The sequence below is a fragment of the Sorex fumeus genome, unplaced genomic scaffold (genome assembly GCF_029834395.1).
Source record: "Sorex fumeus unplaced genomic scaffold, SorFum_2.1 ptg000072l, whole genome shotgun sequence".
NCBI lineage: Eukaryota > Metazoa > Chordata > Mammalia > Eulipotyphla > Soricidae > Sorex > Sorex fumeus.
Genome location: NW_026606129.1, coordinates 51,036,164 through 51,062,846, shown reverse-complemented (window position 1 = coordinate 51,062,846; position 26,683 = coordinate 51,036,164). Strand labels below are relative to the sequence as shown.

At 51.3% G+C, this 26,683-nt stretch overlaps 3 protein-coding genes across 6 annotated transcripts; all 3 read left to right on the top strand.

Annotated features, from left to right (window-relative positions):
- Positions 1-2,919, top strand: HYAL1 (hyaluronidase 1). The gene is made up of 4 exons (XM_056129007.1): positions 1-108; positions 593-1,519; positions 1,840-1,929; positions 2,090-2,919. The coding sequence occupies exons 2-4, from the start codon at positions 617-619 to the stop codon at positions 2,405-2,407; spliced, it is 1,311 nt and encodes a 436-aa protein (XP_055984982.1). The 5' UTR covers positions 1-108; positions 593-616; the 3' UTR covers positions 2,408-2,919.
- Positions 2,920-3,415: 496 nt separating this feature from the next.
- On the top strand, positions 3,416-22,758 carry NAA80 (N-alpha-acetyltransferase 80, NatH catalytic subunit). 2 transcript variants are annotated; one of them, XM_056129020.1, is made up of 2 exons: positions 3,416-3,492; positions 21,436-22,758. In XM_056129020.1, the coding sequence occupies exon 2, from the start codon at positions 21,485-21,487 to the stop codon at positions 22,412-22,414; it is 930 nt and encodes a 309-aa protein (XP_055984995.1). In that variant the 5' UTR covers positions 3,416-3,492; positions 21,436-21,484; the 3' UTR covers positions 22,415-22,758. The 2 variants fall into 2 exon arrangements, with proteins under 2 accessions (XP_055984995.1, XP_055984996.1); XM_056129021.1 differs by lacking the exon at positions 3,416-3,492 and adding an exon at positions 19,216-19,304.
- HYAL3 (hyaluronidase 3) lies at positions 3,434-26,531 on the top strand. 3 transcript variants are annotated; one of them, XM_056129008.1, is made up of 4 exons: positions 3,434-3,492; positions 23,972-24,876; positions 25,632-25,721; positions 25,833-26,531. In XM_056129008.1, the coding sequence occupies exons 2-4, from the start codon at positions 23,989-23,991 to the stop codon at positions 26,106-26,108; spliced, it is 1,254 nt and encodes a 417-aa protein (XP_055984983.1). In that variant the 5' UTR covers positions 3,434-3,492; positions 23,972-23,988; the 3' UTR covers positions 26,109-26,531. The 3 variants fall into 3 exon arrangements, with proteins under 3 accessions (XP_055984983.1, XP_055984985.1, XP_055984984.1); XM_056129009.1 differs by lacking the exon at positions 3,434-3,492 and adding an exon at positions 19,256-19,304; XM_056129010.1 differs by lacking the exon at positions 25,632-25,721.
- The last annotated feature ends 152 nt before the right edge of the window (positions 26,532-26,683 follow it).

The window sequence follows — 26,683 nt, the reverse complement described above, 5'->3', positions numbered from 1 at the left end:
TCTGGGGCTTGGAGTTCAGAAGGAAGCTGAGAATCTTGCTGAACCCTGACTCACCCTTGCTGGTCCTGGGGTCTGGAAGATTGAAGGAGGGGACCCTTCAGCTCTGAGGTCAGCAGGGTGAAGTGGGGAGGCTGGTGGGGTGGACAGGGGGACCGGGTCCCCTTATCCTTGAACACTGAGCATCCTTTGAGCAGGGCTGGAAGGATTCCTGAGGGAGGACAGCAAAGGCCTCTTGACACCTGCCTCAGGGCAGTCTAGATGCACAGCGCCTAGGACTACACTTCTCAAAACAGATCCCCAAATTTCCCCTTTAGGGAGTGGGGTGAGCTGAAGTCAGGGTAAGGCATGTGGGGGGCAGAGAGCAGGGACCCAGCCCAGAAGTAACTAGGATCTGCCCCCAGAAGCAGGGCCCTCTCCACGCCTCTCTTTGGCCCTCGGACAGGCCTGAACACAGCAGGTCACTGCTAACCTGAAGCCAGGTGGCTTCATGAACTCTGATGGTGACTGAAGCCAGGCAGCTTCAGGATTCCCCCAGGCCTGCCCCAGCTAACCTCAGAGGGAAGGCCTGTTCTCAACGTCCCCTGTACCCCAGGTTTCCCTAGAGCAGCCCGGTGCCATGGCAACCCACCTGCTACCCATCTGCGCTCTCTTGCTGACCTTGTCCACCGCCACAGCCCGAGGATCCAGGGACTCTGTGGTCCTCAACCAGCCCTTCTCCACCATCTGGAACGCCGACACCCAGGGGTGCCTGGAGGATCACAACATAGATGTGGATGTCAGTGTCTTTGATGTGACAGTGAACCCAAATCAGGCCTTCCGTGGCCCTGACATGACCATTTTCTACAGCTCCCAGCTGGGCACCTACCCCTACTACACATCCAAGGGGGAGCCAGTGTTCGGTGGCCTGCCCCAGAATGCCAGCCTGGATACCCACTTGGCCCGCGCATTCCAGGACATCCTGGCTGCCATTCCTGAGTGCAATTTCTCTGGGCTGGGTGTCATTGACTGGGAGTCGTGGCGCCCACGCTGGGCCTTCAACTGGGACAGCAAGGACATTTACCGGCAGCGATCCAGAGCACTGGTCCGGGCAAAGCACCCCCACTGGTCGACTAGCCAGGTGGAAGAGGCAGCCAGGAAACAGTTCCAGGCAGCTGCACAGGCCTGGATGGGGGACACGCTTAAGCTGGGGCAGACACTGCGACCCGGTGGCCTCTGGGGCTTCTATCAATTCCCTGAATGCTTCAACTATTACGATCATAGCCCTCACTACACAGGCGAGTGCCCACTGAACATCCGTGATGAAAATGACCAGATGGGGTGGCTGTGGAACCAGAGCAGTGCTCTCTACCCAAGTATCTACCTGTCTGCCTCGCTGAAGGGCACTGGGAAGTCACAGCTGTTTGTGCGGCACAGAGTGGGCGAGGCATTCCGAGTGGCCAGGGGTGTTGGGAAGCCGCATCTGCCTGTGCTGCCGTACCTTGAGATCTTCTATGAAATGACAAAAACCTTTCTGCCCCTGGTGAGTGTCCTCCTTTGGTCCCAACTACCTCATAGCAAACCAGGCACCTGACTTAGTCTCTGAGGACGCAGAGACCTGGGATACTTTTATCCAGTCTTTCTCATGCCCTTTGGGTACCTATTCTATATGGGCACAGCACAGCCAATTCCACATTCATCAGAAAGATGCAGCTTCCACCTGCTTCTGGCACTCACTGGCTGGATTGGGGACAGGATTGGCTGTTCCCAGGGAAGGGGACTGCGTAAACTAGTGTCTTCATCGTCCCAGCAATGTGTTGTGAGCAGGGAGACCCCATAGCGCTCTGCCATCCCCTTCTTCAGGAAGAACTGGAGCACAGCCTTGGAGAGAGTGCAGCCCAAGGAGCGGCAGGAGTGGTGTTCTGGGTGAGCTGGGAGGACACAAGAACCAAGGTAAGGGGCTGCAGGTGAAAATAGGTGGTAGGGCCACCACTGAATAGGGAGTCCCTGGTGCCTACCCCCACCCCCTGCTTTCTATCATGCTCTTCCGGCTACTCCATGACCTAGGGAGAGTCTTGGCCATGCTGTCCCTGACACGCTCTCTCACACTCAGGAATCATGCGAGGGCATCAAGAGATATGTGGACACCATGCTGGGGCCCTTCATCCTCAACGTGACAAGTGGGGCTCGTCTGTGCAGTGAGGCCCTGTGCTCCAGCCATGGACGCTGTGTCCGGCGCCCCAGCCACCCTGATGCCCTCCTCATCCTCAACCCTGCCAGTTTCTCCATCAACCGCCAGCCTGGTGGTGGGCCCCTCACCGTGGAAGGGGACCTCTCACCTGAGGATCTGGAGCAGATGGCTACAGAATTCGAATGTCGCTGCTACCAAGGATGGAGTGGCGCAGGTTGTGAGCAGCAGGGCACATGGTAACTGGCCACAAGTCTCTCATACACACACACACACACACACACACACACACACACACACTCATTGGAGTACCTAATGCACTTAGCTTGCCCAGACTCAACAGTCTGCTCAGGGTCAGGGAAATGGCTCAAAGGGCTACAGTACATGATCAGGAGGCCAAAGGCCTCAGTTTCATACCTGATTCAGGACCTGGTGCCATCTTGCTCTTGAGCACAGAGCCCAAGGTAAGCCCTGAGCATGGGGTTGGTGTGGCCCAATAATGAAAATCAAAGAAGAGAATAAAAAGAAAGCACAAACAGGAAGAAGAGCTCTGGAGCTCCTAAGGTGTGATGGTCAGGCCAACAGCCCAGGATGACACCTAATTCACTCAGAAGCACCAGCCCCTGACACTAGAGCATGCATGTTTCTTGTTTGGAAAGCTAATTTTTGAGCACCAAAAATGATCGCAGCACAACCGATGGCTGGTTATGGGCATCTATATACAAACTTAAGCACTAATGTAACCCTTGCACATAAACTACTGCTACTAAGTTTCAATAACGTGTGTTCTAAAGTGTCCTCTCTGGGACTCGGGGCCAGGAAAGGCTGACTTCCCTCAGATCCAGTGCCTCTTCCGAAGTGGCTGCTTCCTAGCTCTTAGGAGGCTCCATCTAACGGTCTCACACTGGGTGTGGCGGGGGACCAGGCAGAAGCCAGGGCCGGGGACCTGGACAAAAACGAAGCTCAGTCCGAGCTGGGTGTTGTGTCGTCCCCGGCCGGGCCTCCCGGGGCGGAAATGAAGCAGGACCTAAAAAGGGGGACTCCGGAAGCCAGAAACCTGCCTGGCTGGCACCTGGCGGCGAGGAGCCTGAGGCCACGAGACGTGGCGCCTAAACTTAGGAGGGCAGAGTCTGAGGTTCACTGAGCGCCGGCGGCAGCTGTTGGCCGGGTCTGGCACGCAGAGGGCGCCGCCGGCCTCAACGGCTGCAGTGCGTCCGCCGCGTCGCTAGGGGTCAGCGCGGGCGGAGGCGCCTGCGCTCCAGACCCAGCTCGATGGCCCTCCGTGCCGAGTGAGGATGCGGAGCATCTCGGAGCGCAGCTTCGAACATGTCAATGTTGTACCGGCGGGAGCCGCGAATGAACATAGAGAGACAGCTCAGGATAGGCTAGTGAGTTTATTAGCGGCTCGGCGCTGAGGACCCCAAGTCAGAAGAAAAAGAGACTTGGAGCCCCGTTCGCTGAGAGGGTCTCTTTTATCCTCTAAAGGTGGGCTACAATCTATTTACATTCTTATCAGTGAAACAGGGGATACAGAGGTAATAAGTAAAAGGAAAACAATCAGTGCATGGTTGCCACATGGTATGGCCTTCAGGTGCTCAAAGAAAAACAGTCAGTGTCTTTATATTTTGCTCAATTCTGGTGCGGCCTTCAGGTACCATCTCTTGTGCACACCCATAAATCTGTTGGGCTCAGTGTGCTCCCATCAATCTGGTGGCTGCTGAGCCCTGAACTCCGTTAATTGGGGTCATAAAAGGAATGCTTCTTCCTCCCTTCTCTTGTTTAACTTAGGGGGCTAGTTTCAGTTTCCCAATCCCAATCACATTTTCTTAATTTTCATTACAGTTTCATAATCCCCATTACATATAGCTTCTTATTATTTGTCATTGTAACTTAGGTAGGTCATCAGACCTCCCCATCTAGGTCATTCGCTCTATCCAGAATCACATAGTGCTGCCTTAACCACCATCAATTTTATGGTGTCAATTCTTTCAGATACGAAAGTACCAGCCTGTTAAAAACACAAGGCCGTATAAGCAGGAGGATGATGGTTGCTAGGGGGTCCAACAAAGGCAGTAAATAGAGCACCCAAAACCTTAGCCCTGAGTAGGAAAAGCCTTGACCATTCTCCAGATGCCTCAGCTTCTTTACAGTCCTTCCTATAACTGTCAGATCTTAACTTTAACTATTCCAGACCTGTTAGTATAAAAACAGAATTCCTCCTGAAGAAAAACATATATCCCCCCCATTCTTTAGCAGTGAACAAATCTAGTCCCCCTCCTATTTTGTAATACCACACCCACCAGGGAGTCCATTTTGAGCTTGTAAATCCAAGGTGGTGTCAGCCAACTGTGGCATGTTTCCCCCGGCTTGAGCCAACAGCTCCTGTAGAAAGGGACGGATGTTCTGAGTCCTGCCATTCCCATGTCCAGGCTCATAGAAACTCTGAGGCTCATGCGTAGTGGCAAGATGATGACCCTCTTTCTCCGGCTCAAGTCGGTGGCAGTCTCTGTCTCTGGAATTGGATAGCTCTGGTTCCCTGGGGTGGCACCTATCTGTGGGAACCCCACAATGACGGCCCAGGTGCAGCTCCAGTTTGCAGAAAAGAAATATAAGCAGTGCCTCCGCACAGAAAAGCAATGCCATTTACCAGCGGGCAAATTTGAGATTCCCCTGATGGCATCCCTGGTATAGGAACCCTCTGTTTGCAAATCTCACCCACTTTCTCCCACTCCCAGCCTGCCCTCTCAGAGGAGAGCCTGGAACCTCCACTCACTCAATCATGCCAGGGGGTGGCATTCCCTGGGAAGTGCCAATCCTGGCTCCCACTTATAATCAACATAAGAAGCTGAGAAGCTTAAAGGGCCTTCTCTTAGGCACAACCAACAGTCTCCAGCTAGCCCAGAATTGGTGTTGTTTAGAAGCCCAGGAGGGGCTGGAGAGATAGCACAGCGGGTAGAGCATTTGCCTTGCATGAGGCCGACCTGGGTTCGAATCCCAGCATCCCATATGGTCCTCTGAGCACTGCCAGGAGTAATTCCTGAGTGCAGACCTAAGAGTAAGCCCTGTGGATTGCCGGGTGTGACCCCCCCCCCCCCAGAAAAAAGCCCAGGAATTTTCAGGGAGTCAAAAATGTAGGCTGGGGCAGCCAAAAGTGGGACAGCTCACTGCAGCTGGCAAGGGTAAATTGAGACCTCCTTTTTCATTCCCCCACTCAGAGATGAAGCCCTGACTGCAGTTAGGAAATGGGGTGTCAAGTTTCTCTGGCATTTCTGTTCTGAGTTTGGGCCTAGTTCACATAGGGGACCTATGCAGTCAGGGAGTCTTAGGAAGAGGAAAGCCTGGAATTCTGTAATACCATGCCTCAATTGCCTGCATCCATGGTTCCGCATTAATCACCATCTGTAATGTGATGGACTTAAGCTTAGAGGAAATAAACCTGACAAGAATGTTAAGGCCAGGTGCTGTCAGCTATGATAAGCCGAGGCCTGCCATGGGGCGAGAAGAGCAGGACCCAAACAAGCCATGTTCCCTTCCAAGCATGCTGACGTGGCCTTGCGTCTTTCTTAAGACCATTTTCTGAGCTTGCCCTGTCTGTTCCCCTTGTCATGTTGCTTATGGAGTGGGACAAGGGTGTGGATATCTATTAGGGAAAAATAAGGAGACAGTAAGAGACTGAAGGTTATTAGAGGTTATTCTTGGCTTTTTGAGGGGGTACTTTCTGGTAAAGCAATTACAGATTAGCAAGACCCCAATTAAAACAACTTTGAACAGAGCCTAAATTCCTAGTGCCAAACCCATTGTGTGCCTTAAAGGGTGTGGCTGATTTTGCTCTGGATTCTAACTGTAAGTTTTATTTCCCTCCATGGACCAAGAATATGACTTTTGCTCCTACATAAAAAAAAAAGTCTTTATTAAAAAAAAAAAAAAAAGAATATGACTTTTGCACCAAAACCATGTCCCTTGGAATGAAGCGTGGCTTTCTCTCCACCTTTATGATTAAATTTTCGAGGTGACTTAATAAACTGGACTTGTTCTTTTGCATAAACACCACAGGATCGAAGAACTTTCCATCTGGGGAACCCCATTAGTTACTGAGAATTCCGAGGATTTGGCTAAGACAGAGCAGAGACACCAATAAAGGCATTTATATTTCACATCGGGGCTACCTCAGGCCCAGCCATTGTAAAGATATGAAGATCAGATCCCACAATGGGCTGAAGGTGGCCTCGGGTCTGCAGGTTGAGCTGGAGGTAGCCATGGGCTTCTCACTTTCTGTAGGAGTGTCCTGGCAAAAAGGAGTCCATCCCATCCCTTCCCTTCTTCAAGGCTGGGAGAGAGATCCTGGTTTCCAGGTTTTTCTTGATGCTGAGAGCAGAGCCCAGGCTGAGTCAGTCATTGCATATCTGCAGATTCCTCATTTTCCATAGCAGAAACGATTTCCAGTGCTTTCTTGAGCTGGCCTGCCTCTACTGTGTTCCTGAGGTTTGTAGGGTACTTGAAGTAGTACCTGTTAAATATCTGCTCCTGTCATTTAGAGCAATCCCTTGACTCCATTTCCCTGGACAAGGGCTTTGGGGTCCTATAGATGGTTTCCTGTCTGCATGAGGGGTAGACACTATTACAGTAAGGAAACTCTTCCTATCTGAAGTTATGCAAACCAACATAGTTCATGAAGCATCAAAAACTTACTGAAGGTACAAAGGAGAGAAAAGCAAATACTTTACTCACAGTGAGATGCAATATACCCTTTGCTGTGGGTGCTAGTCAAAAGATGGTTCTTCGGGACATATAGAGCTAAAGCATACAGTTTAACAGCATCATGTCTGACTCATTTAGTTCCATGTTGAAAACTTTAATTTCTAATTATTGAAGAGCACTTTAACAGGAGTCCAGACTACCTGTTTAATAACTTTTCCATATATCTTGCCAAGAACAGTTCTGCGGATGAAAGGAGATATTTAGGGGGCTGGAGCAATAGCACAGTGGGTAGGATGTTTGCCTTGCACATGGCCGACCTGGGTTCAATTCCCAGCATCCCATATGGTCCCCTGAGTACCACCAGGAGTAATTCCTGAGTGCATAAACTAGGAGTAACCCTGTGCAATGCCAGGTGTGACCCAAAAAGCAAAAAAAAAAAAAAGGATATTTAAATAACAGTCCAGTTTGATTAGTTCCTTTCCTTAAAGTGCAACCTCTAAATTTCTACACATTTCTTTACAATCTCAAACCTTCTGCACATTCTTTTACATTCATTAAGTCTAAATGTAAGTCTGTAACTGTACCTCAAAATAAACTTTTTTTATTCCATTTATTTCTTATAGTCACATCTCACAGTTTTAACCTCCTTATTTTACTGAACTCAAATACAGCTTGATCTCCCAAGAAATTTGGAAACAAGTTGCTAATCATTATCTCATTTAGCATGACAAAACTGTACTCTGCAGTACTCTTTCAAAAGCATTATATCAGTTCTATAGATATTCAAAAGGTTTATAATACAATTAAAGTTGTCTTGGCAAAAGTTCACGTCACATTAGGAATTAAGCAGAACATAGTAAAAGTTTTATCTTTAGAATTCTAATTTCTAGGAAAACATATAAGAAAATTAAAACACTCACAGATTACCATGAAACAGTTATGGATGTTACACTTGTAGAGAAAGCTCTCTTAAGATCAAGACTAGGTTGATACCTGGTGACAAAGCTTACATGAAACAAAGTTATCCTAACATTAGTATGCATTTTCATGTACTGGGCATTTTCACGTACTGAAAAAGAGTGACTACTGTAATTGGTGGGCAAGAGCAATAGCATAGCGGGTAGGGCATTTGCCTTGCATGCGGCCGACCCAGGTTCAATTCCTTGGCCCCCTCTCAGAAAGTCCGGCAAGCTACCAAGAGTATTCTGCCCACATGGCAAAGCCTCGAAAGCTCCCCATGACATATTCGATATGCCAAAAACAGTAACAAGTCTCACAATGGAGACATTACTGGTGCCCACTCGAGCAAATTGAGGACAGTACAGCACAGTACTACTGTAATTGGTGGTGGAGAATGGGCACTAGTGGAGGGATGGGTAGTCAATCATTGTGTGACTGAAATGTAAGCACGAAAGTTTGTAAGTCTGTAACTGTACCTCTTGGTGATTCGCTAAAAAAAAAAAAAGAAAAGAAAAAGGGAAAAAATAATAAAAGATATCAGATATCAGAAAGCCAGGGGGAAATAGAAAGAAATGCATGCAGCATATTAAAAAAAAAAAGACTGACTACTGTAATTTCCCACATTTTCACCCAAATCCTTATATTCAGAAGCCACCATAGCCAAAGGTGCTCTCCCTGCACTGTAGCTCTGTCCTCCCGTTGTTCATCGATTTGCTCAAGCGGGCACCAGTAACATCTCCATTGTTGCTACTGTTTTTGGCATATCGAATACGTCATGTGTAGCTTGCCAGGCTTTGCGTGTGGGCAGGATACTCTCGGTAGCTTGCTGGGTTCTCCGAGAGGGACAGAGGAATCAAACCCAGGTTGACTGCGTGAATGCAAGGCAAATGCCCTATCCACTGTGCTATCACTCCAGCCCATTGCTCCCTAGCTGCTTCAATATAAAGTGGATTACTTTTTTTTTCTCTTTTCTTCAATACAAAGTCCTGAGGCCGTTGTATTAGAATTTCAGCAGGAAAGTCTGATATCCTTAAAACTTTTATTAATGCAATATGCTTCAGATAATCAGGCTGAAGTCTGAGATTACTAGTTATTAACTCTTTGCTAAGTAGTACTAGAAATTTAAGTAACCAAAAGTCTCAGATATCAGGTAAAACACTAGTAGGATAAAAGTCTTTCAACCAGGGGGCTGGAGTGATAGCACAGTAGGTAGGGCATTTGCCTTGCACGTGACGAACCCGGGTTCAATTCCCAGCATCCCCTATGGTCCCCCAAGCACCACCAGGAGTGATTCCTGAGTGCATGAGCCAGGAGTAACCCCTGTGCATCTCTGGGTGTGACCCAAAAAGCAAAAAAGAAGTCTTTCAACCAATTATATAACTCTAGAAACTAATGTTTTAAATTAAACCATTACTCTTTAAACCTATTTTTAGGTACCACAATTATTTCAACTCACAAGATTCCCTAGGTCAGATATTCTAACAATCTAAATGCAGATACAAACAAATACACTCATTTAGACATACCAGCATAAGAAAACCTTCTTTGGCTTAATTTCAATAGTTCTTGTACCTTAGTTATTTCAAATCATGAGCTTCTCCACCAGATACTTTAACAATTCCACAGAGAACAAATACAAACATGCTTTCAGACACAGAAAAAGGTCCTTGGTTCTTACCTAAGTTTTGGGTATCAGCATAAGAAAACACTTGAACTGCCAGTGTTTATGAAAACATGAGAAAACTTTCTCCATTTAATTTTGATGGCTTCTATACAGCTGTTTTAAAAGGGCCTAATTTCTCATTCAAGTTATCTCTGCATTGTCTCACAAAGTTCTTATCTCCCTTCTGCTTTTGGTTCTAGCTCCCAACCCTTTCTAAACTACAGGTTCTGGAGCTGAGAGAATTTCAGGAATCAGGAACCCTTTAACCTTTACAATAAGATATAGATTGAGAATTTCAATTTCTCCTCATTCTCAACACTCAATTTGGAGGCCTTTCAGTTTAATCCTGTCTAACAAGGTCCAAAAGCACCTAAATCTTAAAAATGTTGAGTTGCATATCACTCTGACCTCTAATGGTGATGCAGCTTGTGCAGGTCTAAGGATTTCTACTTCTGATTTCAACCTGGCTCTGACATTCAAGTGTTCCACACTCAGATGGACAGACAGACGAGCTGACTACAAATATCACATACATGTGCACACATATGCAGTTGTTCGATCGATCCAATCCTTCGAGAATGGCAGGGAGGGAGCCGGATTGATAGCACAGCGGGTAGGGCATTTGCCTTGCACGCGGTCAACCTGGGTTCAATCCCCGGCATCCCATATAGTCCCCCAAGCACTACCAGGAGTAATTCCTGAGTGCAGAGCCAGGAGTAACCCTAGGTATGACCCAAAAAGAAAAAAAAATGGCAGGGAGAAAAACTGATGGACTGAGAAAGGGAAGGGCAGTCCCCAGGGCAAAATTAGCCCTGTCAGCTGGTTGGGAATCTTGTCCCTCCCATTTTCCATCCTGACCAGCCTGTTTCCTGCTTGCTAACATGAGTCAAGGAAGCACTTTTGTTAATATAAAGCTGGCAGAATAAACTATGACAAAATTATTTGTAAGCCTAAGGTGGTCAGAAGTTACCATTTTTGGCTTTTCTAGTTCTGAGGAAGAGAGTTAGAATAAGCTGCCTTAGCAACACACATTTAATCATACAATCTTGCATTTTTCTGCCTCCTCTGCTTTGATAATCCTATTCTTCTGTTTCCTGTGCAAGATCTAACTGCAAAATGGTCTGGTAATGCAAGCTTCTATTCACTGACCATCTTTCCCTGTGTTCTAGTTTATACTCAGGCCATACAGTGTTACAAAGGCCAGCTAGATGCTCCTAATTTAAACTAATTGGAAACTCTTTCAATGTTTTAATAAGCAACCCAAAGGGGAATCTTTGGGTATAGAAATAGAATTGCCCATGTTTTCTGAGTGCCAGCAATAACCTAAGAAAAGAGAAGAAAACCTAAAACAAGATGGTTTCTTGGCAAAACTTTTCTTCAGATCTCTCACCTTGGCCTCTCCCGAGGGGACTCACACCCTCTTATATTGGCCTCTCACCTTGGCCTCTCTCTACTCCCAGTGAGAAAAATGCATAGAACATAGCAAGGACTGTGAGTAAGGTCCTGTGGGATGCTTCAAGAGCTCTCTTGCTGTCCCAGCAGGAGGGGAGCCAGTGAGTGCAACAGGGCCTGAAGCCCTGAGTTGCCTTAAAGAAAGGAGGAGCCAGCAAGCTAGCAGCTTTTAGGCAGAGGCACTGGAGGTCGCTGAGCGACCTCAGAGGGAGGCAGCACCAGTGCCTCTATAAGGTTAAACTGACCTAAGTCTGACCCCAAAGCCTGCCCTGTCTTCCCCACAAGTTCCAATGATCAATCACTGTGACATTCTTGGATGTACGGTTGTCTATAGTTGATCTGGTGGAAGAAGACCTCTCACTGTGCAAGAGAATGAGAGTTAGGCAGCCAAGGAAAATACAAGGAATAGAGAAACAGAGGGCGTTGGCCTTTGAGGACCAACAACCCAAATATCCAGAGGATTCCATGGATGTCTGTGGGTAATCTGACCTCCAGGAACTTCCACTGCGTCCAGCGTTCCCAGTTTTAGGTCCCAAGAGATGAGATCTCACAGATTTACAGCCCTTAGTATCTATCACCTGAGTTCTTGTGATCCAGTTCTGGTCTTATGTTTTGTGGAGCCCAAAGAGGAAAGGATTGGCTTTTATGCAGACTGAACAGAATGGGCCAGAGAGAGAGAGAGAGCAGATGGACATCAGTCTGGTACTTACCCAGCTGGGGAACTCGACTGTACTCCTCTGTGCCTAGATAGTTTCTTCTTATTATTTTTATTATTGAGGTGGTCTCTTTTGTAAATTAAATATAAAACAACTGCTTCTGCGCTTGAACTCTCAGGACCCGGGTCAGGACATGTGTGAGATTCCAGGGTTTTCTATGTGTTTCGTGATATCTTGCTGGTGTCGGTTCTGTAAAGTGTGCTCCCTGGGAGCCACAGCTTTGCTGCTGGGCCCGCCCTGGGAGTGGAAGGACTCACATTCTGTCCCAGCACCACATACTTTGCTTCCTCCGTGTGGATCACACAGGCATTGGGTCCACTGTGTGTGTGCGTGAGGGGTGGGGCCCTTTGTATTTCTCCCACTGCCCCTCTGCCCCCAGCTGGCCCAGTGCCAGTGCCTCGCCTTGCCCACCCAAGGAGAAAGGGGGAGTGATGTTTGATCTTCTGGCTGGGCAGGCGGCCAGCCCAGTTCTCCCTGCTGTTCGCACAGGCAGGGGCGCCTCCTCCGCTCTGCTCTCCCCTCTGGGCAGTGCGCCCCAGCCACGCACACCTCCCCCATTCTGGTTCATAGTCCTGCACTGGCTATGATGGGAAGGAGGCAGGCCGGGAATTGGTGTCTGAACCTGTGGTTTTTGGGGTCACACCCGGCGATGCTCAGGGGTTACTCCTGGCTCTGCACTCAGGAATTACTCCTGGTGGTGCTCAGAGGACCATATGGGATGCTGGGACTCGAACCCGGGTCGGCAGAGCACAAGGCAGTGCCCTACCCACTGTGCTATCACTCCAGCCCCATGGTTTTTGTTTTCTAAAGCGGGGGGAGGGGGGCCAGGGTGTTTTCTAAGCAGTGCTTGAGGCTCCAGGTCACTCAGACAATGCTCAGCTAGTACTGCTCAGGCCCCAGCAGTGCTCGCGACCACCAAGGTCTGGTAATAATGTTGTGATTGAGGGGCCATGTAGTTCCAGGGACAAAACCCAGGACCTCCTAATGGTGGGCACATACTCCAGCCCTCTAAACTGTCTCTCCAGCCTGAGGTCTTAGTCTTAGCATCAAGTCCACACCCGGCGCAGGGACGCCTGATAGGGCAAAGGAAGGGATCCTGAGCTGGGGCAGAGGTTCTCAAAGATCAGCTCTGTATTGGTCATGAGGTCCAGGGGTCAATTCTCCTGCTTCTGTGCCTCTGCCCCTTTCTCCAGCCACAACACCCACCCCATGCCCTCGGTCCCCCAAACCATACCAGTGAGGATTCGGCTTCTACTCAGGAATCTCTGGCTCGGGAACAGCCTGCTGAGTTGGGCAGCCCTCTGGGACTGCCAGCACACAAGGTGTCCTGGAAGAAGTGTCACACTGAATAGGTGAGAAGAACCCTACAGTGAGAACTAAAGGTGATAGACGCATTGGAGCACAGCTGGGGACTAAGGTGGAGACTGGGTGTCACAGGGCCAGAAAGAGAATATAGCAGGTAGAGTATTTACCTTGCACACAGCCAACCTGGGTTCGATTTCCAGCACCCCACATGGTCCCTGAGCCTGCCAGAGTGACCCTGAGTACCACCAGGCAGATGGCCACCCTGAGCAGGCCAAGAAAAACAGCATCAAAGTAGGGGATCATTGCAGGCAAAGGCAGGAGGTCAGTGTTGGTGGTGATGTCGCACCCACTCCACAAACACTGTTGCATGTGTGGCAACACTGAGCTGGGTGCTGGGGAAAGATCAGGAAAGGTTAAAGATAAACTCACGGTATTAGGGATGCTCACAGGAACAATGATAAGCTTCTCTGGGAAGAAGAAAAGGGGCAGTTCACTGATGAAGCCTAAAACACTTAGGGTTAATATCCAACAGTCATCCAGACATACCTGTGACCTTTTCTCCTAGCACTGACCTCTCCATGCCTGTAATGACCTGTGCATAGACTTGTAATCTCCCACCTGTCACTAACACAGTTACACACCAACTGTGGCTCACAGAAATCTGGGAGCCTGGAAGGGAATTGGGAAAGTGCAAGTTGGGGGCAGCCGAGCTGTGTTTTGGGTAGCCAAGGACATGAAGTCGTACAACCAGAAGAAGCAGGCTGAGTTTGGCCATAAAGCTGGTTTGCCCCAGACATGTCAGGTGCCAAGCCAGCCTGCCTGGTCTGGCAAGAGCTGGCTGGGTCTGAGCTGGTGGCTTATGGGCTCCAGGACCTGCTCTCTGTGCCCTCAGTGCCCTCAACTTCTTCCTGCCATTTTTCCCTTGGACTGAGGCCACCTGAATTGTGGGCAGGCTGAACCGTGCTGGTTGTATTGGGTGGGATGTGTCATGTAGCTTCTGGGGGACGGTGTCCTTGTCTGATGTTCTCTCTCTGCACCCTGGAGACTTGTGCCAGACTCTCTTGACCAGTCTCTGCAGCCATCACCACCACAGCTGGTCCTGGGCTCCGGCTGTGATGGACACATCCCAGACCCTGGGGCCAAATCTTATTTAGCCCTGCCAGTTTCTCCAACCTCACCATCCTGAAAGACCAAACCCCAATGTTAGCCACTGTGACACTGCTCCAGTGGCCACCAGGCTGAGGGGTGGGAGGACATAGTGGGAGTCCATGCCACAGGCTCCAACTCTGATTTGCTGTAAACCCAGGTGGCACTTTCTTTGGGCCAGAGACGAGATGTTCCTTCAGCCCATCCTGGGACTAGCCTGATCCTGAGCTTGCTGGAAACTTGCCCATCTCTATTTCCAGCTTCTGGATCAACAAACATGTGAAATCACAAGAGGGTGAACAAGCATGAGCTCATGGTGCTCCGTGCACATGCTTGGAGTCACGCAACCACGGGGTCTTGTCAGCAGAGAATAGGGTCTCACACCCCCGTCCAGGCACTGGTTCCTACTTAGTATTCACCATGGGCTAGGAGAAGCCCATGGCTTACTCTTGCTGCCTGTGTTTGGTGGTCTCGGGCCACTTCCCCACCCAGGATGGCCAATGCCATTGTTGGACAAAGGAGGAAACGAGGGCCAAGCTGGTTGGTGATCAGTTGCCGTTCATTCCATTGTTCCCACGCACCTGTTCCAGCCTCACTGAGCCCCTCATTCCAGTCTCACACTGCCCCTCATTCCCTTCTCCTTCTGTCTCTCCCGCTCATCTCTCAGCGCTCCCTCTCGAAGCCTGGTCTCTCTAGTTTCTCACCGACTTTCAACCTTGGTGGTAGCACATCAGTGTATCAAAGCCCTTCCTGATTTTGGATCAGGCTCCAGGGCAAAATACCACTTAGGGGCTTTTCTCTTTTCCTTAGTCCAATAACTTAATTAACATCTTAATATCTTCATTCAACTTCTTAATATTAGTTATTTTGTATGGACATAGTAAGAGATACATTAAGTTTGTAAGGTGGCTCTCCTGAGGACATCTTGCTATCGATCTCAGACTACAGTGCTCAGGCCAGATTAATCTTTCCTAACCCTAGCAGGGTCCTAATCCAGCTGTTACTTTTTGGATCATGACAGAATTTGTCCATGACTATACTCTTAACTTATAGTTCAGTATTATGGCGTTTTGGCCTGGCCCATTTTGATGTCAAAGTAGCTCACAGCTTTCCCTGGGTCCATCCATTCTCTGTTTGGAACGCTACTTTTGGGGTGCTTGGAAGTAAGAGCAACTGAGACTTAAGTCGAGAGAACGGATGTCCAGGAGTGAATATCATTTGGAGTCAATTAACTACCAAGTTACAAAAGCATAGCATTAACTGTTTTCCTGTATCTATGCAAAAAGGACATTGCTCTGAATTAACTATGCAAAGGACTTAAGGAGAAGAAAAAAAGCAATATTTACAAGTTAACAGAGTCTGATTAGGAGATAAAGGTGATTGGGGAAGCAGAGCACAAAGAAAGAGTTTACAAATAAACACAGAGGAATGGGAGCACTGTGATGGGAGTAACCCAATAAACCTAAGCTTCCTGTGGCAAGGCAGAAAGGACAAACCAATGTTATCCTACACCAACACTGCCCTGACAACCAGTAACTTGGGCATCACAGTCACTAACCCAGTGCAGCAACAAAGTAGCACTATAGTTCTGTTTGATGAACACAGTACCTCTCAGAAAAATGCGTAAAGTGGGGGTGACTCTGATCTACTGGGCTCAGTTACTACAGGGCCACAGGCTACAGAACGAAAAGTTTTTGTGTTTGTGCCACATGAACTATACTTGCTACAAAGTCCCTTCCATGCTTTTGCTTGAGATTGCTTCCAGCAATCGGGACCACGTGGTACCATATAGAACCTGGGCCTTTTACAGGCGAAGCATGTATTCAGCTGATTGAACCATCTCACTAGCCCCCACAAAAATGTGGGTTTTTTTTAGGGGGGGGTTTGAGGAGGCTGGGCTATATCCACTACTGCATATGGACTGTTTCTGGCTTCACTTGAACCCAAGATTCCTGCAAGCAAATTATGCACTGTATTATCACCTTAGCTCTCACAAAAATGTTTTAATCTGGGCTGTGGAGATGACTCAGCCTTGGATCCCAGGTCTGGCATGAATAGGGCCCTGGTTTGAGCCCCAGCAACAAGGGCCTCCTGAGCTCCACCTGGTGTAGCCCTGGTTGCCTCCAGCACTATTGGGGAGATGAGGGGAAAAAGCAATAATACAAGGTTTCATTTTGTCTTTTTTAATCAGAAGGAATGCATACTAATTAATACACATATACATACATATATACATCTACACACACACACACACATATATAAAATGAACTCAGTCTGGATTCCATATGAAAAAAATTGGGGGGGGCAGATGAGGGTGACCTCCCAAGCCATGCTCAAGGGGTCTGGTGGGACACTCACAGTGATGCTTACCTGTTTGTGTGGACTAGACAGTTCAACACTCAGACCCAGCTACTCTGCAGACAGCACTAGACACCTCCAGAGGCACGGCTGGTGGTGCTGGAAGGTTTGTGTAGTCAGAGATCAAATTCCCAAGCTTGTGCATGCCAAGCTATGTTCGTGTTCAAGTCCTCTGAGTTATCTTCTGGCCCCTACATTTGTCTTTATACCAACATGACTTTTTTTTTTTTTTGAGCTGCTTGTGTTACATCCAGTGATGCTTAAGGTTACTCTGGCTCTGCGCTCAGGAATCACTCTGGAGGTGCTCGGGGGTCCATATTGAATGCTGGGGATGAATTCAGGCGGGCCATGTTCAAGGAAAACACTCAACCTGCTGTACTATGGCTCTGCCACCAACACCAAAATAATTTTTGAAAAAGTTTTCTTAGGTGTAGAAAAAAAATTAAACATTGTATTATGCACACTTTGAAACGGATACAAAATAAACAATCCTTTAAAAATGTTTCTGAGGAAGATGCTCACAAAGGCAACAGAACCCGGGGAGTCCAGGCATGTCTTAAAACAGTCTGAAGTATACAGTTCATGGGCACACTCCCCAGGTACCCAGATTCCAGCATAAATATACCTGACACCAGATGGGTCCCTGCACTTCCTCCACCCCTACCCAGGCCCAAATCCAACCACAAAGTCTGTCCCAGTGCTAACTAAGCAGGAGAGTCCTCATCTGCCTGGCCCCACTCCATCCCCACCCCACCCCATCCCAACAGGGCACTTGACTGGGTCTGCAGAAGGCTCAGCTGCTGGCCCAGCCCTCTAGCCCAGGGCCCACACCCTCAATCCTCCCCAAGACTTGCAGGGGTTGGGGCGTGACCCTTTTTAGAAAGCTCTGATTTAGAGGCAACAGTTAGTTCCTTTCTCAGTCTCTGGGGCTTGGAGTTCAGAAGGAAGCTGAGAATCTTGCTGAACCCTGAATCACCCTTGCTGGCACTTGAGTCTGGAAAATTGGAGGATGGGACCCTTTAACCCTGAGTTCAGCAGGGTGAAGTGGGAAGACTGGCGGGTGAACAAGGGGATCGGGTCCCCTTATCCTTGAACACTGAGCATCTTCAGCCACTCTGATGCCCTCCTCATCCTCAACCCTGTCAGTTTCTTCATCAACCACCAGCGTGGTAGTGCCCCCATCCCCCACCCCCGGCACTGTGGAAAGGGCCCTTTCACCTGAGGATCTGGAGCAGATGGCTACAGAATTCAAATGTCGCTGCTACCAAGGGTGGAGTAGCACAGGTTGTGAGCAGCAGGGCACATGCCACAAGTCACACACACACACACACACACACACACACTCATTGAGTGCCTAATGCACTCAGCTTGTCCAGAGTCAACAGTATGCTCAGGGTCAGGGAAATGGCTCAAAGGGCTACAGTACATGATCAGGAGGCCAAAGGTCTCAGTTTCATACCTGATCCAGGACCTGGAGCCACCTTGCTCTGAGCACAGAGCTGATAGTAGTCCCTGGGTACTGCTGGGTATGGTCCAAAAGCAAAGAGTTCTCTCTGCCATGGTCATTCCTACACATGCACATTTGTCTGAAGGTGTTGCACAAGAGACTTAGAGGCTCAGGCAGGTGCTGTTCTCTCTCCCCAAGCACCCAGCAGCAGGATCATGCACATCTTCAGGTGACTCTGACCCTGTCTTGATTACTGTCTTCACAGGGGCCTCCCCAGCATTGCTGGGCCACAAGATGTGGGGGGCAGGTCAGGTGCTGGGGATGAAACTCAGGGCATCATGAATGGAAGGCATATTCCCAGCCCAAGAGCTATCTCCCTCTTGGAACTGCAGCAGTTACAAGAACTCACTCACGTTCAGTGGTGCCAACCCATCATCAAATTCTATACTGAGCATCTTAACCAACCTATTTCATTCACTCCTACCACCAACACTCTGAGGCAACTAGGACACAGGAAGGTGTCAGAAAAGGGAGACATGAGAGGGGCTGGAATGATAAGTGGGTAGGCCATGAGGCCAGCCAGGATCTCATATGGTCCCTTGAACCTGCCTGGAATAATCCTTGAGCACAGAGTCCAAGGTAAACCCTGAGCATGGGGTTGGTGTGGCCCAGTAATGAAAAACAAAGAAGAGAATTAAAAAGAAAGCGCAAAAAGAAAGAAGAGCTCAGGAGCTCCTAAGGTGTGATGGTCAGGCCAACAGCCCAGGACTTAAGCACTAATGTAACTACTATTTATGTAAGCACATAAACTACTGCTACTAAGTTTCAACAACGTGTCTGTCCTAAAGTGTCGTCTCTGGGACTCGGGGCCAGGAAAGGCTGGCTTCCCTCAGATCCAATGCCTGTTCCGAAGTGGCTGCTTCCTAGCTCCTAGGAGGCTCCATCTAACGGTGGCGGGGGACCGGGCAGAGGACAAGGCTGGGAACCTGGACAAAAACGAAGCTCAGTCCGAGCTGGGTGTTGTGTCGTCACCGGTTGGGCCTCCCGGGGGGGAAATGAAGGAGGACCCAAAAGGAGACTCAAGAATCCTGCCAGAGATCCGGCCTGGCTGGCACCTGGCGACGAGGAGCCAGAGGCCACGGGACGTGGCGCCTAAACTTGGGAGGGCAGAGGCCGAGTCTCGGGGTCACCGAGCGCCGCGGGCCGCCAGGGCGGGGCCTGTTGGCCGGGTCTGACTCGGGCACGCAGAGGGCGCCGCGGGCCTCAACGGCTGCAGTGCGTCCGCCGCGTCGCTAGGGGTCAGCGCGGGCGGAGGCGTCTGCGCTCGAGACGCAGCTCGATGGCCATCCGTGCCGAGTGAGGACGCGGAGCATCTCGGAGCGCAGCTTGGAACATGTCAGTACCACCCCCTCCCCACGCGCGGCGTGTTCGTCTTTTCCGCGACTCTTGTCCGCTTCGCGTGGTCCTTAGGCAGCTGTGCCGCCCCGCGCGCCCTGCCTGCGTCTGTCGTTTCCTCCCCGAGCATGCCGTGCCGCACTACCCAGGGTCCAGCCCCCTAACTTCCCATCCCCCCTCGCTCCGCGGTTTGGGACTGGCAGGAGGGCACGGGAAACTGAGGGACTGGAAGAGACTGGCCCCCCTCGGAGCACTCAGGAGCCCCGCCCCGTGTGGGTGGGGTCGATGCGAAAGAGGTTGAACCGGCGGGAAGACTTGGGTCTTCAGACTTCCCCGCTGCGGGGCAGGGCTGCGATTGACTGCCAGGGAGGTGACCTATGCAGGTGAGGGGCTTAGGGAGGGCCGTCTCGAGTGGGAGGGGGTCTGCGGGAGCGACCATCTGGAACCAACTTGTGTGGAAGTGACCTGAAGCTCAGGGGACCTGCCTGGGGAAGCGGCAGGGGGAGCCAGGACACCCCATGGGGAGCAGGTGAGTCGAAAGGTGGGCCCTGGGGCCCTCTTCTCTAGAGATGCCCCAACATAGGATGTCTCAACAGGGCCTGGGGTAAGATAGACTAACGTCAAGGTGTTGGAAGTCAGGTCTGGACCCCCAGCCCTGTGGCAGTTGGACACCCCTGTAGAAGTAGGAAGGAAGTCTTGGGGCTTATCTAGGGTGGTTAAGAAACTGCCCCATGCAGAACTAGGTGATCCCAGGCCCCTCTGGAAGGATGGCTGGGTCCTCCATGCCCAGTGAAATGCTCTGGGCTGGGCATCATTGGGAAGGGAAGCGCTTCGGAGAGCAGTCTAGGGAGAGCAAGATGAAGCCTTATGGCTGGATGAGTAATATTGTTAGTGTGAAAGCGGGTTTTCCTGGGCTGGTGGTTCTTGAGAATTGTATGAAATGTTTGCATACAAAACTTGAAAATTGAAAATTAGTTTATTGTACAGAAAGGATGTCCAGGTTCCTCCCAACTTGTCCAGGCTCTTTATTTGTGAACAATGACCAGGTCCTGTCCCCAGGTTCTGTGAATGACTTCCCTGTCTGTCCCACGTTGTCTACTCACCTCCTGTGAAGGATATCACTCGTCTTGTCTCTGCGCTGCTCTCTTGCCATGTGCGCCTTCCCAGTCTTGGGCCACAGTGACCTATGCTCTGGGTCACTGGGGCCTCCCAGCTGTACCATAGCAGTTCCTGTTGTCTAGTCTCAGGTTTTCTACTTTCCAATCACAGCCATATGCTTGTGGGTGACAGTCCCAGACTCAGCACTCTATGCCCTCTTGGGCATCCAAACCCTGTCTGTGTTCAGCCTGTTTGGCCCCGAGATGCCCACATGTATTTAGGCCCTGTCCAGTCTAACACTGCCCTACCTGACCTGGGGTCCCTTTAAGAGAGTTAGGTCCAGAGAATGTATATTCTGTAATGGAGAAGGGATGAGTGATATGAGACGCCTCCTTTTATCTGTAGCCAAATCCCACCCCCACCCCCACCCCCAGCCATCCCATTTTACCTTCCGATTGGCTACCTGTTCTAGGGGTGGAGATTTAAAGTGACCTGACTCTCTACACCTCAACTCTTGCTTTATCAATATGCGTAGACGGAGGCCTAATGGATTGGATACAGGGGTAGGATAACATGACTGTGTGTTCATAAAATCTGCATCCTGGGACAGGAGGAGAAGCAGGGGCAGAATCGGGAGCTCCTAGTGATCCCATACCCACTGGAGGTTGCCTTGCATGGGCTTAAGTGGAGTGTCCAGGTATCTTCTTTGCTTGTTCTGCTGATGCTGGCCAGCTGCAGTGGTGTGGGGAAGGACATTGCTGAACCGAGAGAAGGCCGGGGCCCAGGCTCTCAGGCTCCACCCGAGCCTTCAGCAGCAAAGCATTGCCTGAGACACTGTCCCGTGCTGGGCAAGGCACCCCTGGCTCTCCATTAGCGCCAGCTTCCCCAGAGGCAGGGAGTTGCTCATTTCTGGTCCCCTCTTTGTGCCATCAGGTGAGTATGGGCAGGTGCCTCCACTCCTGTTTCAGCATGCATGGCAGTCCTTGCACTCTTGATTCTTCCTTCCCCGACTCTGTCCTCCCTCCTCACACAGCCCAGCATGGCTGTTGTCCATCAGAAGAGCTCTGCTGTGGGCTGACGAGATGCCACTGCCTGGAAACCATGGCCTTAACCTGCAGCCTGGCACCGAGGCACCTGCAGCCCGGCAGATGACCTTGGCTCCCAGCCTGACTCAACTGAGCCTGGATCCTGAGCGCCTGCCAGAGCTGACCCTGAGCCCCAGACTAGCTGAGCTGACCCCATGTTCTGCATGCCAGCCAGAGATGAGCCTCAGTCCTGGCTTGAGTGAGCTGGCCCTGGATCCTGCACGGCAGCCAGAGGAGCTCCCCATCCCCAGTGTGGCTGAGCTGACCCTGGAGCCTGTGCACTGCCGACCAGAGCTCCTGGATGCCTGTGCCGACCTCATCAATGAGCAGTGGCCCCGCAGCCGCGCCTCCCGCCTGCACTCCTTGGGCCAGTCCTCGGATGCCTTCCCCCTCTGCCTCATGCTGCTGGGTCCTTGCCCCACACCCAAGGCAGCTCCCATTGTGGTGGGCCATGCCCGCCTGTCCCGGGTGCTGAACCGGCCTGAGAGTCTCCTGGTGGAGACAGTGGTGGTGGCCCGGGCCTTGAGGGGCCGTGGCTTTGGCCGCCGCCTGATGGAAGGCCTGGAGGACTTCGCTCAGGCCCGGGGCTTCCACCGGCTCCACCTCACCACCCAGGACCAGCTGCACTTCTACACCCACCTGGGCTACAGGCCAGGTGAGCCCGTGCAGGGTCTGGTGTTTGCCAGCCGCCGACTGCCCACCGCCCTGCTCAGTGGCTTCTCCAAGGCCCCCTGCCTGACTGTCCATGCTGCCCTGGAAGCCCCCAGGGAGCCGCCATCATTGCTGCCTCCCCCTGCACCACCCCTGCCTGAGCCTGTGACTACCTGTCCCCCACCTCCAACAAGGCCACTGCCACAAAGCCTGCTGGAAACACAGTATCACAACCTGAGAGGATGCCCCGTGTTCTGGATGGAGAAGGATATATGAGGCCCCCAGGGCAAGACCCGATGAACTGGCCAAGACTGTCAGCGTGAGCACTCCAGCTGTACTTTAGCCCATAGTTCCTGGTTCAGCTTGAGCCCAGGTCTGTTTTCTGGGCACTAAGTGGGCTAGGTATGGTTCCGTGGCTCTGAGCTCTGAGCGGCTGAATAAAGGCTTCTTTTGGGGGGTGGCTGTGGTCATTTATTTGTTGAGCCCCTCTGGCACTTCCCCTTCTTGCCTTTGTTCTCTCCCCGCAGAAGGCCCGCAGGTTCAAAGGCCCCTGCACGTGCCCTTCCTCTTCTGCCAGGCGAAGAGGCAGCATGTCTGTTTCCCCGGCACAGAAACTCATCCCTGTTTCTGAGCACTGGCTGTGGCCAGACCTTGGACTGGGCACAGGCATGGAGAAGCCAGATAAAGGCCTCGATCCTAGGATTTGGACAGGAATGCAGTGGCTGCATCCATGCTGGGATACTTGGTGCCCAAGTACCCATTCCCTAGAGATCCAAGAGTCCTTTCAGGGAAGGTATCATCACCGCAGGGACCTGAGTGCTGAATAGGAATTAAGCCAGGCTAGGCGGGGACCAAGAGCAGTTGGGGGGTATAATGCCTGTAAGATGGGGGATCTGGGTGGAGGAAGCCCCAGTCCCAATCCGAGCAGGCTTGGAGATCTACACCCTGGGTCCCGCACACCTGGGTTCCTCTGCTGGTTCCTTCATGCATGAGGCTCGTCTGAACGTGTGGAGAGTGGTCTTAAGTATGGCTGTGGCAGGAACCGGAGGTCTTCAGCTGCCAGGGCTCTGCTCGGGGTGGGGAGGGAAACTCAACCCACCCTTCTCCAAGGGGCCCTGGTGAGGACAGCCAGGCGCGGAGGCAGGTGTGCGGGACCTGGGGTGTAGAATTCCAAACCTGCTCGGATTGGAACTGGGGCCTCCTCCACCCAGATCCCCCATCTTCCAGGCGTTATACCCACCAACTGCCCCCGGCACTATGTAATCCCATCAACAGCCAAGATCCAGAGACTATAAAACCCTGCTCCCGAAGCGGCCGCATTTGCGGCTGCACAACATCTTATTTCTAGGTCTTACTCTGGCGAACCTGGTGGTAGGCTACCAAAAGTATCCTGCCCACACGGCAGAGTCTGGCATACTCCCCGTGACGTATTCAGTATGCCAAAAACCAGTAACAATGATGGGTCTCATTCTCCTGACCCTGAAAGAACCTCGAATGTGGCACTTTTTAAAATCTCAGGGCTAGGATGATGGAGACGTTACTGGGGCCTGCTCGAGGCCATCGATGACCAACAGGATGACTGATACAGGCAGGGACCATGTGCTCCTGGGGCTGGTGAAGATGGGCAGGGGAAGGAAGGGCACTTGTGAGGGCTGTGGATTGTCACAGGGCACAGTGCTGTCAGCACAACGGCAGACACGGAGGGAAGCGTCGACCCTCTTGCAGTGCCTTTCCCGCTCCCCAGCAGGTGGGGAGGCATGGGGGTCGTTTCCCCGGCTTTCCCTGCAGTAGGCCATGACTCTGGCCTCTAAGTGCACTCCCTCTCTCCTGCAGGTCTCCGGCCCTGTGGCATGACCATGCAGCTAGGCCTGGTCCTAGGGCTGGGCCTGTGCCTAGGGTATGGTCTGTCGCTGCTGCAGGTTCTTGAACGACCCTTCATAGTGCTGTGGAACGTTCCCTCAGCACCTTGTAACACCCAGTATGGGGTGCAACTGCCGCTAGATTCTCTGGGCATCATAGCCAACCATAAACAGAAATTCCATGGTCAGAACATCACCATCTTCTACAAGAACCACTTCGGCCTCTATCCCTACATAGGACCCGAGGGCAAAGTTCACCATGGGGGCATTCCCCAAGCTGTGGCCCTGGACCACCACCTTTCCAAAGCCAGTTCCCAGATCCAACACAGGCTGAAACCTGGTTTTTTTGGCCTGGCAGTGCTGGACTGGGAGCAGTGGTATCCACTCTGGGATGGAAACTGGGGCCACCGTCAAGTTTATCAAGAGGCCTCATTGGCATGGATACACAAGTTATACCCCCAGCTAGACTCCAAGGAGCTGATGCTTAAGGCCAAGACTAGCTTTGAGAAGGCAGCCCAGTCACTGATGGAGATCACCCTGTGGCTGGGCAAGGCACTGAAGCCCCAGGGACACTGGGGCTTCTATGGCTTCCCAGCCTGCGGCAATGCTTGGAACAAGGAGGATTTCGGTTACTCAGGCGAGTGCCACCCGCAAACCATCGACCGCAACAGCCAGCTTCAGTGGCTCTGGACTGCCTCCACGGCTCTCTTCCCCAGCATCTACCTCCCAGCCGGTCTGCCGCCTACCCACTACCAGGCATTTGTTCGACACCGTCTGGAGGAGGCCTTTCGGGTGGCCTTTATTGGACACACACACCCGCTGCCTGTTTTTGCCTATTCCCGCCTCACACACCGAGACTCTGAAAAGTTCCTCTCCCGGGTGAGTGAAGGGTGAGGTCTAGGGGTGTCTGCCTGGGAAAGGGTGGCCCTGTCCTAAGATGGTCTGAGGAGAGGATATTGCCTGGTGGGGTTTTGGGAAAGAGACTCTGATTTAGTTCTGAGGAGGGTGGCCCTAGCATGGAGCATTGGAGGAGGAGGTTTGTCCACCCTGGACATATTCATGGGGGGAGGCAAGGCTCAGCCTTTGAGACCTGGTTTGAGGTGAAACATCTGAGTGGAGAGACCCTAAGATGCCATTTGGAGGCTTGGCACCCACAGGTTCTGCTCTCAAGTGCGATCAGCGGGCTATCAATGAGCTGGCAAAGGTTTTTTTGTTTTTGTTTTGGAGCCACAACCAGCAGTGCTCAGGAGTTACTTCCAGCTCTGTGCTCAGGAATTATTCCTGGTCGTGCTTGGGAGGTCACAGGGAATACTGGATCGAACCTGGGTCAGCTGTGCGCAAGACAAGCGCCCTACCTGTTGTACTATTTCTTCAGCCCTGGGAAAGTCTTTTTTTAACAAATTTTGGTTTTGGGCAACTCCTGGCACTGCTCAGGGCTTACTCCTGGCTTAGTGCTCTGGGATCACTCCTGGCAGGCTCAAGAGGACCATATGGGTTGCTCGGGATGGAACCCCTTGTCTGTACAAGTCTAGCACCTTATCCACTGTACTATTGCTCCGGCCCATGGGAACTTTTCTTGAAGGTGGGGGTGGCCTGGCCAGCTCCACCCTGGCTTAGCCGTTCTCTACCTCCAGGATGACCTTGTGCAGACCATAGGTGTGAGTGCAGCACTGGGGGCAGCCGGCGTGGTGCTCTGGGGGGACCGGAACATCTCCGATTCTCAGGTGATTGTTTCCTTCTCCTGCATGCCATGGCCCATTCTAGGGTCTGATGGAAAGACATCATAGTAGGACTGTGGAGCGGGTGCACTGATGCACTGATTCCCCTCTCTTTAGGAGGAATGCTGGACTCTCTCTGAATACCTGGTGGACACCCTTGGTCCCTACGTGATCAACGTGACCAGTGCAGCCATGGCCTGCAGCCACCAGCTATGCTTTGGCCATGGGCGCTGTGTCAGGCGAGAACCAAACCAAATGGAAGCCTTTCTGCATGTGCTGCCAGATGGCAGCCCTCAAGCTTGGACATCCTTCATCTGCCACTGTTACAAGGGCTGGGATGGCCCTACCTGCCAGGATCAAGGGTCTGAACCTGAGTTTAAAGAGGAAGCCTAAAAGCAGGAGTTACCTGCCCCTGTGCCTCTTGTCCCTGCTGCCATTTTCCAGTCCTGGAAGGGAGGGCTCATTGTTGGCCTTTTCAGCTTACAGTACGTTCTCCCATGCACACATACCACTTGCCATGGGATCCTGGGGGAAAGGGACAGGATGGGTGGGGGGAGAACCTTTAGGCCCTTTTAGAACCCAAGTGCAATATCACCTCATTCCTCCAGACCAGGAAACAGCCTCAGGTAAGAGAGTGCCTTCCAGTTAGGGTTGCCACAGTGCTCCATGCCTACACCTCTGTGAATCCATAAAAAGATCATAGGAAAGTGTTCAGGGACAGGTGGGTCCCAAGATTCTTAGCTGAGGTCTGAAAGTGCCAAGCTGTTGCCTGTATTCTGCTTTCATCATAAAGTCACTTATTCTTTCACTGTCTGAGGTTTGGCTGATCCTCTCTCCCATCCTACCTACCGAGTGCCTCGTTCTCTCCTCCGTCAGCCCTTCCCCTACCCCGTGCAACACACACACACACACACACACACACACACACGGAAAATGCCCAGAGAAGCTGGTTCTGCAGTGACTGGCAG